The sequence below is a fragment of the Cygnus atratus genome, chromosome 7 (assembly GCF_013377495.2).
Source record: "Cygnus atratus isolate AKBS03 ecotype Queensland, Australia chromosome 7, CAtr_DNAZoo_HiC_assembly, whole genome shotgun sequence".
Classification (NCBI taxonomy): Eukaryota; Metazoa; Chordata; class Aves; order Anseriformes; family Anatidae; genus Cygnus; species Cygnus atratus.
The window spans coordinates 11,201,195-11,215,690 of NC_066368.1; the positions used below are offsets into that span (position 1 = coordinate 11,201,195).

Genomic DNA, 14,496 nt, shown 5'->3' on the forward strand with positions numbered 1-14,496 from the left:
CAGCTTCCATGTATCTTGTGTACATCTCTGGTTTAGTAGAGATCACATTCTCTCTGGAACATCATCCAGTTTACAGAGACACCTGGTACCCAAAAGATGCTGAGTGTGAACACACTGCACAGCAATATGGCAGGGAACCAGGATGTTTTCCAGGGGATATTTTCCAGATGTTGCTTTCGAAGACCAGACACTGAACACAGTCTGCGTTTGTGCTGAGTTATTTAACAGTCCAGGCTTGCTACCTCAGAATCACAGGGCACAGATTAAGAGGTCACTGAAGGAAGAACTAAATTGTAAAAAAAATTTTTGGCTGCAAGTCTGTTATTCATCCACCACCAGCTTTCTGCCTCCATCAGGCAGCCAGTTTTCTTCTTGTTTCATGTACTGCATGGATGTGCTGCAGGTGTGTGTATGATATGGCCCTGCATGCGGCAACAGCTAACTCATGGGGTCTGAAGGCCTTTTCTGTATACAGGAATTTTAAGAGTGGACTCGGCTTTGTGTCTCCCAAAAGACAAAATTCCCAGAGCAGGAATCCAAACAGCCAGCACAAATCTCTGGGTAAACTTCTCTAACTTTAAACTCTTTAAACTCTCCAACTCTCTAATGCATAGCAGGAGCCATCCATTATTTTTCTCCAGTTAGGACGCTTGGTTATATAATTTGGTAGCTTCATTGTGCTTAGTATGTCGGGACAGATGATAAAACCAAAACAGTCTGGCAAGTTTTGTTGCAACCAGCACAACCCTTTAAAATGGGATGTGGCTCTCGGTGCTTTTGCACTGACTTGAGGGAAGCATGTAGTTTATCTTTCTTTTTAATTTAGTTAAAAAAAAAAAAAAGTAAAAATTAAAACAACTACTAAAAAACACCACAAGGCATGTGCATGAGCAAGACAGGCACTCTTTTGCCTCTGCTTCAGGTTAAATGTTGTGACACCACCAATCCGTTTCTAGGTGCAAATGGCACCTGAATGCAAAATGCTGACATTCTGCCCACTGCCTCTTGTGCAGTATGACAGAAGGCACAGAGTCAGTGGAGCGTACAGGGTAAGTTGTTGCTCTTCTGCCTTCAGAGCAGAAAACCCCGTGTGGTTTTGTAGTTGGAGTCAATGGACTGACCCCGGTTTGGGCAAGTTGCTGTAGCTGCTTTATGCAGGGCAAGTAAATGTCCGTATGGACAAGTATAGCAGGTCTGGCCTAGATTAAGGAATTTAATGAGTTGTAGTGATGTTATTTACCCCTTTAGCACTGGAAGTTTTGTCTAATACTAAGTCATTACAGTGCTACTTGCCCTCTGTATGCACAGGGAGAGTCCCTGCCTCAAGGAGCTCTGTGCAGTAGAAGGCAGAAGGGGAAGGACTGAAATATCTTGATTAAAGACCATTTAGAAAATCAGTGGCAGAGCCAGAGGTTTCCCAGTTTTCATGCTGGGTGTTTTTCAGTATCTCTGTACCACCTCACGTCAGCTGAGTAACTGGCCTGGGGTGTTTGAAGCACCCTGGTCCTGGAAGTCCATCTACTGCCTGTCTCCATCAAAGACAAATATTGACGTTGGCAAAACTCCAGGTTGTTATTAAACACAGATCTGCAAACCCTTTGTAGATTTGCCTACAACTGCATGTAAATATGCTTTTCACAGGAGAGTAATAGAACCTGACAGTGTCTGTAAAAGACAAGCCGATCTAATACAGAGTCTGACTGTTAAAAAGTTTTTTGTCCTGGCTCTGAGAGAACTTTCCTGCAGCTTCTTCTGTGCTTTAGTTTCTGCATAAAGTAATGAAACTCTTGCTGTTGTTAAGAATTTGGAAACCATAAGCCTGTAGGATTTGTGTGAAATCTGTCTTTGCTGAGGGTCCAGCAGTCCTTTCCCACAAGTTTGAGTGGTGCTTATTTGTATGCTGGTGTGTTGAGAGCAGGAAGACAGTGTGCTTCTACCTATTTACGTAGGTGCTCATCTCATCTTCCGGTATATAATGGGTAGAGCAGAGACCTGGGGGGCAAAAGGTTTTGCTCTTGTTCCTTCCATACTGTGATATGGCTTGGACGGGTCACCTCAGAGAATTTCTGAGGATGTGCTGAGAACCAGCCAAGAGTTCCTGCTAGCTTAAGGACAGCTGATGTTTAGGGAAAGCATGGTAGTAACCGATTCCTTTCCAGTTCTTAATGCGTGGGAAAGCTTTGTCTCAAACTGCTGATGTAAGCTCCTTTCAGAAGAGGACAGCATATGAAAAGGAACAGTTTTACGTTTCTTGGGCTGTTGAAGTATTTATCAGAGCTGATCATTAGAGGTGGTGGTGCTTGGTGCTGGAGGAGCCAGACCCTTAAGGGATCCTCCAGGTTCAATTCCAGTGCTTGGTATCTGGGCTGGATACCCTTTGCTCGCTGCTGCCTGAGATTAACAGTCAGGTAACGAGTCAAGGTGACTTTTTAGGTCTGTTTGCACAGCTTGAGTTCTGCTTGAGTCCCTGGAATTGGTGTTCTCATTGGCCGTCTCTGGGCCTTTAGTGAACAGAACCAACAGGAATCCCCTAGCTCAGATATTGATATGATATTTAGGATATCCAGTCTTGACCCTGCTTCGTGGCATGCTGTCGACCCTTCAGTTCCCTGGATTTCCCTGATGGCAGTTCTTCCTTCAGTCAGGGACTGTTTCTCCTCTTTATTCCCCGGTACACTTAGCTGACTACTGGCAACCAGTATCTCACAGCGCTGAAGGTTGAGGGAGACTGCCAAAGTATGAATTGTGGCCAGGCTGAGTTATTAAACCTGTAGGATTACGTAGTCTGACTAATCCGCAAGTAATCCCTGTCCTTCTGCTGCAGGCTTACCAATACCTCACCCCATATACCCCCATCTGCATTGCAAAAGCTGTGAAGAACGCGTCGGAAACGGAAGGCATGAGACGAGCACATGTAAGTGAAGCCTTGAGAGCCTCCTTCTTGCACATGGCAAGAGGTTTGCTTTATGTTCGGGGTAATAAATTGAATTTTCCCTTTAGTTTTAGCATTTTGGATTAAAAAATATATTAATTTGGACGTCAGGTTAAAAATGTTGGATGACTATTGCTGATGAAGCAGCTTTTTGCTTGTTTAGTGTTCCCTTGGAGTGAAGAACAACATTCTAATCACGTAAGGGTCCAACCTTGCTCTGTTGGAAGACCACGTAGGCTTGAGAAGTGTTATTTAGAATATGAACCCTCAAAGGGATCTTCTCTCCCCTTTGCAAGTTCTGTTGCTGGTCTCACTGGAATCTTAAAATTATTATCACTTGAATAAACGTGGCTTGAAGAACATGGAGAAATTCTTCAACACATGGTGCAAAACACAGGCCAAGATATTCAAAAGCAGCTTGTGTCCTCAAAGCACTCCGTTTTCGTGTCTTCATCACGACACTTTGGAAATGAGTCTGATTTCCCAGGATGTTTCACATTTTTTCAAGCAAAGAAGTTGCCTGTGAAACAGGTTCATGGTAGGGCTGAAGTTTGCTTTTATTTATTTCCTGTTAAATTCCAAGCAGCAGGTTTCACAACAGGACAAATGTGCTAGTTGAAGCAGCATTGGCAGTTCTGGGCTTGTCCCTTATTTGCTACTATTTTCTTGGGATCTGCTACTTCCTACTTCAATGCTTTATTACCCTGTCAGTTAAAGGGAAGTAAAAATATTTGTACTGTGCAGAGATCTTGTTCCCCTGTTCATGGCCAACTGTGTTGCGTGGTTACCTCCCATGAGCTGAAATGCAAGATCTTGTGTGTAAAAGAGACCTGAAAATGATGTGTGGGATAAAGCTAGTGTTTGCTGAATCCTTGGTAATTCTTCAGAGTAAGATACATCGCAGCAGAAAACCTGTATTAATGCTTATTTAATTGTCCTGGTACATTTCCAATGCTTGCAGTAATTGCAGGATGCAGAAGCTGAAAACACCAGATTACCTCTTAGTTTGTATTTCTGAAACTTGCAGGTTGAATTGTTTTGCATCAAAAACAGTGTTTGTACTGAAACTTAGTTTTTTTCTTCACAATTCCTTTTTCTTGTGTCTATTTTAACATAGGTTAAAGACGCTGTTGCCCTGTGTGAGCTCTTTAACTGGCTGGAAAAGGAGGTAGTGTATTACTTTTTTAAGCTGGAAATTTTATTGGGTAAAATTTGTCATTAGCATGGAATTTTTTATATTCTTTATAGCCCCTTTGATATAAATGGGGAAGTACACGGCTTTTCTTCTGGGGTGTGTGTGTGTGTGTTCAATCATACTTCCATCCAAGGCCTAAGACTTTTTTTTGAAAACACTCCCACTTATTTTGTACAGGCCAAAGCCAGAGCAGGTGAGGAACGATGTGAACAGACTTAATGTAGTGTTAATACTGTCTTGTGCTGGTTTGTTAGTGCAAATCATAAAGTAAAATGAAATATCTTCTGGTGGAATTAACAGATCTGGTGTTTATGAATGGAGAGGTTTGGTCATGCCCATGTACAGTAAAACTGGGATAAAGCGAAATTACTCATGTTTCTTCTGGTTTAGAAGTACACAGTGAAGGTGCAGAATGTCAGGTGTTGTACAGTCACTTACTAAGCTGTGCTGCTTGTGCTACTGCATATCTAAGTCCATTGAACTCACCTATGGAAATGCTTTGACTTCCAGAAGGTACCTTTTTACATGTCTGAGTAACTCAAGAAACCTGCCTCAGGGGTTATGAGACCTATCTCTTTTCCTGTCCAGTCTAGGGCAAGTTGATTCAGTCCCTCTGGGTTGCAGGTCTTGATTTAGTAAATGCCTAAAATTTGACATACATGCTTTGTTTTTCCTTCAACTGCTTCCATCTCTAGATTAAAGGCATAAAATTTCTGCTAATAGCATGGGCTGTTGAAATGGAGAGAACTGTTTACACTTACTGTGATGTGTGTGTGAGGAGATGCTGCATTCTGAGATGTTACTCTGTGCATATCTCAGCGAAGTAGATACTGCACCAGCTGTTCCCTAGGCGAGGTTCAGCAATCCTGCTCTGACCGGCTCTGCTTCCTGCTTCTCGCATGCCCTGCACAATACGGCTGGGTTTGTGTTCCTCGTTACTGAGGAATGAGGACAGAAAACCTGGAAACAGGCCACTTCAAGATTGGGTTTCATAATACTCAGAGGCGGGGGGGCTAGTGTTGCGGCATATAGCATTTTCTTTGCTAGTTAGTGTACTAATTCAACCTGCATCTTTGTCCACTAGGTTCCAAAGGGAACAGTGACAGAAATAATTGCTGCAGACAAAGCAGAGGAGTTTCGCAGGTAAAATGTAAATCCCCCTGTGAGGGTGTTTTCTTGGTGGCGTTTTTATCCTTTCTTATTCTGTAGAAATCCTGCTCACTCACAGATGTATTTTACCTGAGGATAAACCATAACTCCAGCATTTCTTTGAACATTTGAAAGAGCTGGGGAAGAATTGGGTCTCTTGGGAGGTACAAGTCCCAGCCCACTGGGTCCCACTTTCCTCCCAAGACAGCAAAGAGGAATGTTGCAGATTAGGACGCTTAAATATGAGATGGTTGCTTTCTTACCACACAAGAGTTCATGGAAGAGTTAGATTTCCTCTTCTGGTGGAGAATGAGCAACATTTGTATTGGGAGATAGTCCAGTCTGTATATAACAGGACCTCCAGAAAAGTCTATAAGTAAATAAGTAACAAAGAAATAGTTCAGGACATCTCTTCCCCGGGTGGTCTGGGTGGTGAACTTCTTACTAGTAAGAAAAGGGTGGAGGTGGAAAGCAGGCTTCCACACGGTTGGGTCAACAGGATTTGGATCTGTACTATTCTTCTGTTCAAGCGTTTCTTGCCCAGGTGGCTTTCAAGGCTAAGGGAAGGCTAAGATGAAGTGAAATTGAGGATGGGGCACTGCAGGTGCCTGGTGTGCTTTTCTTGCTCGTGCTGTACTGATCACAATCTTTTCTTTCAGCCAACAGAAAGACTTCGTTGAATTGAGTTTTGCTACTATATCAAGCACAGGTCCAAATGGAGCCATCATTCACTACAAGTAAGAGAAACATGGCTGCTTCTTTCATCCTTCAGCAAACATAGTTGGGATGAGTTGTCAAGCTTTTTGTGGCATCACAACAGAGTATGATCTCACTCCAGGGAGATGTAGTCGCTGTTGATTGCCATCTTGCTTTATTCCACACATATTAAACAAAGATCTCTTCCTGCTGGCAGCATGCACGTATTATGATGTTGAACTGCCCAGGGGCCATAGGAAAGGGCTATTTGGGGGTAGAAGTCTGGGACGGACAAATATGAAGTGCAAGTTATTCTGCAGTGTGTCCAGGAACAGATGCTGAGGGTTTTCCTGGAAGCAACAAAGCTATTCTTTGTACTTTAGTGCTATGCACTGTAGAAAATACATTCCTCAGTATGAACCCTGCTTGAGCATATGTTGGATTTCTATCACTGCCACAAAAAATCAGAGCTGACGCATCCAAGCTTGCACTTGGTACGGCTTCTGGACTGCAGATGTGGGCTGGAGACCTTAAAGCGGTGGAACAAAAACATTTGTCTTTAACTGAACAGGCCAGTTCCTGAGACCAACAGAACACTGTCTGTGAACGAGATCTACCTCCTGGACTCGGGAGCACAGTACAAGTGAGTGGGATGGATGGGGCTGAACAGCTACATTTTTTGCTCCTAGTGACCTCCCTGCAGGGTCAGCTCGCAGTTCCTCTGGCAAACATGGCAAAGTGTGGTTTTGACTACAGTGCCATTTCACAGAAAGCCTGCTTGTTGTATCGCTGTGGAAGGAGATTGATGTATGCGTGATGCTAGTGTACGTGTGATGATAGTGTGATGCTGTACTCATAACCCCACAGTCACTGGGTGACTGATCCCTGCCAGAAGGCGCCGAGCTAGGCTCTGGGCAGCAGACTAGGGCTGCTGACTAGCCTTGCCTGGGGTAGGAGATGAGATCGAAAAGTGCTGTTTCCCAGAATCCCATTGACAGGGTGATGGTAGATATGCTTCAGCTGGTGGCACGTGTTTGTCTGTTGCAGCTCTGCTCACTGGCACATTCATGTTAGAGTTGCAGGGAGTAGGGAGCAGGCCTGGCTTCCCAGGTTTAGCCATAGGCTGCCTACGAAGCTGAGTAAGGATGTGGGCAGAAGGTAATGATTTGGCTGATGCTGAGGTCAGGACAAGACGGAGCAAAGGAGCAGGACAGCACTGCTTTGTGGGATTCTCTGCCTTTCCAGAGAGAGACTCGAGCAGGTTTTCTTATCCCAGTGGCTTCTCGGTCTCAGTTGTGTTTTTGGGAAGGCATCATGTCTGACTCTCACTCTCTGCTGTGGTTTTTTTTTTTGGCAGCAGCCTCAATCTCTGCAGCTGTTTATTGTGTAGCTCTGACCCCTTGGAAAATGAAAGAAGGGGTGTTTTTAACCAGTGTAAATAGATGAGAAATAGTTTGTTCAGAGAGATACAAGATGGACCTGGCTGCTCCTTTGATATGAGCTTTGTCTTTAGAGCTATGCCTTTTTGTTTTGTCAGTCAGGAAGAGCCTTGAAAATGAATCATGTAGACATCCTTTGATAAGATTTTTACAGTGAGATCCCTCTCCCCTCCTTCCCTCCTGATGGCCTAATTAATGATTTCCTTAGTGCCACTATGAAAAGCAGCCGTTTGAATAAAATGCAAGCTGGACATCAATGGCACTTATGGTAGCATTGTCACAGGGATGCTCAGCTTGTCACTGCTGGGAAGTTAAACCGTGAGTTCTTTTGTGACCATGGCCAGTGTGTGCTGGGGAAGAGTGCTGGCACAGCAATGAGTGCTTCAGAGGAAACCCATTATTTCAAGACCCTTCATATTTTGAGCCTGTTGTGAAAAACAATATTTGCATAAGGAACTTCGAGCCATTTTCTAATGTCTCAGACTAACCCGTATCCAGATGGTAGATAATTTGTAGCACAAAGCATCCTGAGGATGAAAAGGACACACAACCTACTTGCACTTCCTTCTCCTCAGCTGGTAGCTGTAATTTGTGCATAAATATATATTTTTAAGCTGCTAATGAGTTACCTTTCATACAGATAGAATAAATTTGGCCTTTTCTGTCCTGTTCTCAATGGGCAGGTACCAGCTGCTAAACCTCAAATTAACTTGATGTTTATGAGCAGTCTAGATTATAATTTGAAAAGAGCTTTGGGATCCTTATGGATGAAAGATAACATTTTGAATTGTAAATCGTTATTGTTGCATCAGGGATGCGTGTGTGTGTTCAGGAATTTTTGAGATTGGGAACTTTTATAGCATCAGTTTTGTGTAGCACAGAGTGGATAACTTTACCCAATGATTAGTCTGTTTTTCTGCAGTCTGATGAGGTTTTCTGTGCATTTTCACTTTGATCTTTCTCCCCCCCCATTCCTTGGCTTCCTGCGTCTTTCTTTGCTTCTGGAAGAGATGGTACAACAGATGTGACCAGGACAATGCATTTTGGCACACCATCAGCCTATGAAAAGGTAAGTTGGTATCTCAGTATTTTGCAATCTGACCCTTACTAGAGATGCTTAAACCACGATGGCCTAAATTTAGTGACGTGCCTTACTGATATACAGTCAAAGGGATCTATCAGGTATCATTTCTTTACTAATAAAAGTGACAGCATTTTGCGGATTGAAAAGGAGACTGTCAGACTTCAGATTTTCAAAACACCAGCAATTTAGAGAATGACGCTTTCATATCATAAAATGCACACCTCTCATCTACTAAATGACGTCTTCTCTAAGAGATAATAAAATCAGTGGGCTGTGGATACCCATTACTGGCTGCCCAACATGGGAGTTATAGGAGTTTCATTTAGCATAAAGCTCAGTATCCAATGCAGGGCTGCAGTAGTGGTTAGTGTCTAGTGTACTGTGTTAAAATCCAGTCTGACTGCTCTGAGAAGGTCTGTGTTGGAAATTCAGTGATGTAATTTTATTTTAAATTGTTTCTTTAATTAACACTCATTTCATCATTATAGTTTGCTCAGTGATGAAAATAAGCTGCAGGGTATGCTCAGGAAGTAAAGCTATAGCCACAAAGAAAATGAATCATGTAGGTCAGATGAATCCTGCTGCTAAGCCTGCAGCCTGAGATGGTGACACATTCTGCATATTAGCTGAAAAAGATCTTCAGAGCAATTTAAACTTTCTGCTCGTGCTTTGCTTTGGCATTGCCAGTCACAGGAGAGCATGAGTAGGTCTCTGCAGAGGATTTGGAATTTGCTACAAGATGCAGTCTTTCTTTCTGTTACTGGGAACGACGATGTTTTGTCTCTCCTTGCTTACTTATGGTACACGTTTCTTTGGCAGGAATGCTTCACCTATGTCCTGAAGGGACACATAGCTGTGAGTGCAGCCATCTTCCCGAATGGAACCAAAGGTAGGTTGGTGAGTTGGAGCGCTTGACCATGGCGGTGGTGACCTCTGAAGAGCCATTAAGTGGTGTAAGAGCAGCATTATGAGTGACAGGTCCAGATGTGTTAGGCAGATGTTGGCCTAACTGTCTGTGTCTGTTTCCAACACAACATTTTGGATTCTGGATTATTGATTTTTCTCCCTTTTTCAGCAGCAGCAACAAGCACCAAACAATTTGAGGGGGAAGTCTGAAGGGTGTTCAGAGTGCTATGGCTCTAGGGTGATGGCGACTTTAATCAGCCACTGGCACTGTAATACACCCGTGGCCTGGTTGTGTTCATTATGCTTTACTCACAGCCTTATCAAAGGGATAGGTCACTTTCCAGCTTCAAAAGAACTGGCTAATTGTCTTCCAATTAATGCAGAATTTCTTATCAGTGAGCAGCATGGGAAAATGACACACAGAGGAACTGTTTTGATTTTGTGCAGGAGAAGCTGCAATATACATTCACTGCTGGTGAATGTGGCAAGCTGTTTTCTCCCTGGTCCTAAACCTGATACCGAGATACCTTTTTGTAGAATTACTTCCAGTTTGCATTCTTGAGTGTGTGAAGGAAAAGCAGCTGGGTAGTGGCATGAGAAACTCCAACTGAAATTGGAGGGTGTCAGAACTTGCACATGTGGACTTGGTGTTTGTATGCAGGCAATGGAAATCCTCTACACTGATTGAAACAGCCTGAAATGACTGGGACTGGGCATCCAGGGAAGAAGGCTGCCTGGTTTGTTCACCAAATGCAATTATCACATCTTCCACTTTGAGTTATCTTAGCACAGCTACCTTTTAAGAAAGATACTGAATTCACTATACACTATTTAAACTCCAGATTCTTTCCTGAAAACCCCAGTGGAGCAAGCAGCAAAACAGAAAGGCTATGCAACCTGGGAAGGAGAGGGGCTTTTTAGATAAGAATGGACTTGAATGGCAGTCTAAGTGTGCCCTGTAATTTCCAACAAGCCAATGATTTGTTTTCTTTGTTCCTTTTAAATTTCCTTATTTTTCTTTGCACGTTTTCTAGTTTTGAGCCCTCAGTGTGACTATCAGTCTCTGAGGAAGCCTGACTCGATAAAGTTTTCTTTCTGTGTGTGTCTGTTCCCCTTTGCTTGCAGGTCACCTTCTAGATTCTTTTGCTCGCTCTGCCTTGTGGGACTGTGGTTTGGATTACCTGCATGGAACAGGACATGGAGTTGGTTCTTTCCTAAACGTACATGAGGGTCCTTGTGGCATTAGCTACAAAACCTTTGCAGATGAACCTTTGGAGGCCGGCATGATTGTCTCTGATGGTATTTAACATTGATGATTGTCTGGCTTTTAAGGGGAGGGACTAAGCTCTTAAGATGCAGAGGGGTTAAATCTGACAGTGGTGGAAAGGGAGGATGGGATCATAAGCTCTGGCCCTGCTTTCTCGGTTTATTTTAATTGTTTAAGCTCTCTGGGTAAAGACCCTCTGATTTTAGCTGTCACAGTAAAGCATCTTTGCAGTTCTGCAGGGTTCTGCAGGCCTGCTTCCTTTTCTGTACAGTGCAAACCTCAGCAGAGCTGTGCTGCTGACCATCCCAGCTCTGTCAGGCTGCCTTCACCTGCAGTGGAAGAGCTGGCTACTCAACTAGATGGACACCAGGAGATAATTCTGTCTTTGCTATGGGCTATTTGAGCCAGCTCTTTATATCGTTACATGCCTTACTTTCCCAGTAGTAAATTAACAGCCTGCTGGGTTTTGCTGAGACACTTGCATTCCTTCAGGGCTGTTAAGTTCTTTCAGGGAGTCAGGGAACACCCTCATAAGATGACTTCAGGGGAGAGGTTTCCTACCTGCCTCTCATAAAGAGATGAAGATTTTCTGAGTTTCTGGTACTTGGAACATGTACTTGGTGCTCTCTCTTGACTTGGAAGGAGACTCTCTGAGCTCGAGGGCTGTCTGGTTTCTCCTCTCTGAGAACTTCTGCTGTCACCTTGCTCGGGGCTTTTGTGCAGATTAAGTAGGCAGAAATCTGTTTGCTTCTCTGGGTGCCTGATGTCAAGATTGTTTAGCGACCTCAGCAAACTAAAGCAATGAAGGGGAAGTTTGGCCATAGGGAATAAGTATTTGCACAGTGTATCTGTGTGTCTTAGTTAATTATTGTCTGTTTCTGCAGAGCCTGGGTATTATGAAGATGGGTCCTTTGGGATCCGAATAGAAAATGTTGTCCTTGTGATCCCTGCTGAAACCAAGGTGAGTGACCTACTGAAGATGCCCCTTTCTTCGTGAGTCAGTGGTTGTGAAACTTAGAGTACTGGAACTTGAGGTGGGATCATGCTGCAGATAGTTGAATCCTACTCAAGTCTGCTGCTCTCCAAAACCCTGCCTTGGCGAAGGCTGATTCTCTGTCTCCCCTGTTAATGGGGACACAGAAGACGGTTCTGCTTGTGCAGTTTCCATAGGTTGAAACGTGTATGTGAGAGTTGTTTTAAAATGTTTTCTGTCTGGGTGTCAAAGACAAGAATCATCTTTAATGCAGCCCCTTGGAATCATTGCTGGTTGATCTTCTCAAGTCAGGGTTTTTATCTCTGATAGAGTCCCCCTTGGCAGTAGAACCAAAACAACAGACAGATTTTGACATTATAATTGCAGGTCTGTCTGGGTTATGCTTTTAGAAATGCTGAACTGGAAATGACCATATGGCTAGTTCTGTGCAATTGTGACCTGGGACATAACCTTTGTGAAGTGACCACTGAAAGAAATGACAGTGGTTTATATTGAGATTCTCTGCTAGATATATGAGGGAAAAAAATACTGTTAAGTTGCTACCTTCTCATCTGAATGCTACAAGGCTGTTTTTTTTTTGTGTCCGGTGTTGACGTAAGAGTATGAGTAAGAGTATGATCTTGCTAGAGCTGTTTCTAAGAATTTGCAACCCCATTTGTGTTTCTGTTGCAGTACAATTTCAAAAACAGAGGGAGCCTGACTTTTGAACCCTTAACCCTGGTTCCAATCCAGACAAAAATGATTGATGTTAGTTTGCTGACACAAAAAGAGGTAAGTGAAACAGTAAGTTTCCAGTGCCGCATTTATGCTAGAAACATTTCTGTTTACAAGAACCACTCGCCTCTGCTCTACCTGGTAGATTCAGAGAGCGGCCCTGAGGAATCTGACTTAATTTTAAATGATCTGATTTTGAGTGGGAGAGTAGACTAGACGACCTCTCTAGAGGTCCTTCCCTTCTAAATCACTCTGATTTAGAAGCAGCAAGGACACTAGTGATGTTTTTTTGGTAGTTCCTTTGATATGGTATTTGCTGGTACATGTAGTCTTCTTTCCTACTCTTGCCTTCGTTTGCTTCTGTCAGACTACCATGCTGTCTCCCCAGAAGCTTATACTAATGACTGTCCCATGTTGCTGTCTGTGTCTACTCATGGTCGGTCCCATTTAGCCATGCCACGTTTATCAGTGCATATGGACTCTGAGCAGACATTCTACTTGCTCAGCAGTATTTATTTCCTGAAGAGCTTTACACTATAGCTTTCTGTTTAAGTTTCCCACTACCAATAGCACATTTCATCCTGGTTTTCTACCATGTTGTCCACTTTACTTCAGTCTATCCTCAGTTTCTGAATGATAATCCAGTTTGCATTTCCTTTTTCTGAAGAGGACTGAACAGTACCAAGATCCATCTGCCTTAAGGTTACCTGTTGAGATCAGTAGGCTAAATCCTATCTCATCACTGCATTGTTCAGAGTTACAAATTTGCAAAGCTATTTACTAGACTGCGCCAAGGTAGCTATTCTGACTTGCTGGAGGCAGTGATTTGCAGAGACTTTAAATGCTTGTCAGTTAAACTGAACCTTAGCTCCTCTGAAAACCCAGGACTAATTGCTTCAGTTCCTACCCTCCTCAAATTCACAAGTCACTTCCACGTATTAGAGGTCTGTCTCTGGGACAGGATCCCATCCTGGCCTAACAGCCCATCTCAAAGTGGCCTACTAATGTCTTTGGCTATACACAACTTATAAAGGCACCAGCTATTCTGCATTCATGCTGAATATCATATCTCCCTTTCTCTAGTTGAACTGGGTGAATGACTATCATCAGAAGTGCCGGGAAGTAATTGGGGCAGAGCTGGAGAGGCAAGGTCGGCTTGAAGCTCTTCAATGGCTCATCCGGGAGACAGAGCCTCTGATCAGAGTTCAGTAGCACCGCGGTTGTCTTCAATACAGGGAACATCAGGACTGCTTGGTGTCACTGTAATCTACGTCGTCTTGGCCCATGACACCACTGGGAGAAATTTCGTCAATAAACCTTTGGAAATCAGAAGGGGGATTTCATTTAGTGTCTTCCTCCTCCCCAGAATTTGCGGGTAACGTGTGGGGGTAAGGAGGGTTACTGTCAACATGTTTTGAGCAGGGGGGAGGTTGAGAATAGAAAGCAAACAAAATAAATAAGCATGTTGCCTTTGAAACAGGGGTCTTCTTGAAATAATGGTTTTAAGAGACAATACTGGAATATTTTATATGGTGTGGTTTTTCACTATGAAAACTCAGTATTTTTACATACTTGGGTTCCAGTTGCTGGGATGCTACCCACACAGCAGGACTGATTACTGAATAAAAGTTTCCAACATGTTATTTGCTCTGTCTGGCTTCCCTTGCAGTCAGTGATGGTTGGACAGCTTGAAGGAGGGCAAAGACCAGATAATTCCACGTTTGTGTGCACCCTGCTCGGACAGTGAAGAGATAGAGCTGCATATATGTGTATAGAGCTGCCTTGTGCTAGGAGCTGGGCAGATGTTATGAAAAGGCCTGGCGGGAGCCGTCACTTCTATCTATGCTTTGTGACAGATCATGGAAGGGATGCAGTGACACTTGGCAGAGGGTTGTGCCTGTGGAGCACCCAGGCCACTACTTCTGTCTATTGTTATTCATGGAGTACTTCTATAACCCGGGGCAGTGCAGGATGTGTGGGCAGTATCATGGAATTACAGCTCTTCCTGGACACAACGCAATTACTAAGTTAAAAAAATGCATGCAATGGACAAAGGAAGGCCTCTTTGCAACTTCGGTACAAAATCAGTCAGGCCCTGGACACCAGGAGCAGTGCTCTGG

At 43.5% G+C, this 14,496-nt stretch overlaps 1 protein-coding gene across 2 annotated transcripts in view; it reads left to right on the forward strand.

Moving 5' to 3' along the window:
* XPNPEP1 (X-prolyl aminopeptidase 1) overlaps window positions 1-14,019 on the forward strand; it is a 30,107-nt gene extending 16,088 nt beyond the window's left edge. For both annotated transcript variants that reach the window (XM_035547785.2, XM_035547784.1), the window contains exons 10-20: window positions 2,825-2,914; window positions 4,050-4,100; window positions 5,212-5,270; window positions 5,936-6,013; window positions 6,544-6,615; window positions 8,420-8,480; window positions 9,315-9,384; window positions 10,527-10,700; window positions 11,553-11,629; window positions 12,335-12,433; window positions 13,460-14,019. In XM_035547785.2, the coding sequence (XP_035403678.1) occupies window positions 2,825-2,914; window positions 4,050-4,100; window positions 5,212-5,270; window positions 5,936-6,013; window positions 6,544-6,615; window positions 8,420-8,480; window positions 9,315-9,384; window positions 10,527-10,700; window positions 11,553-11,629; window positions 12,335-12,433; window positions 13,460-13,588 (960 nt within the window). In that variant the 3' untranslated portion in view covers window positions 13,589-14,019. The remainder of the gene's footprint in view (window positions 1-2,824; window positions 2,915-4,049; window positions 4,101-5,211; window positions 5,271-5,935; window positions 6,014-6,543; window positions 6,616-8,419; window positions 8,481-9,314; window positions 9,385-10,526; window positions 10,701-11,552; window positions 11,630-12,334; window positions 12,434-13,459) is intronic.
* The last annotated feature ends 477 nt before the right edge of the window (window positions 14,020-14,496 follow it).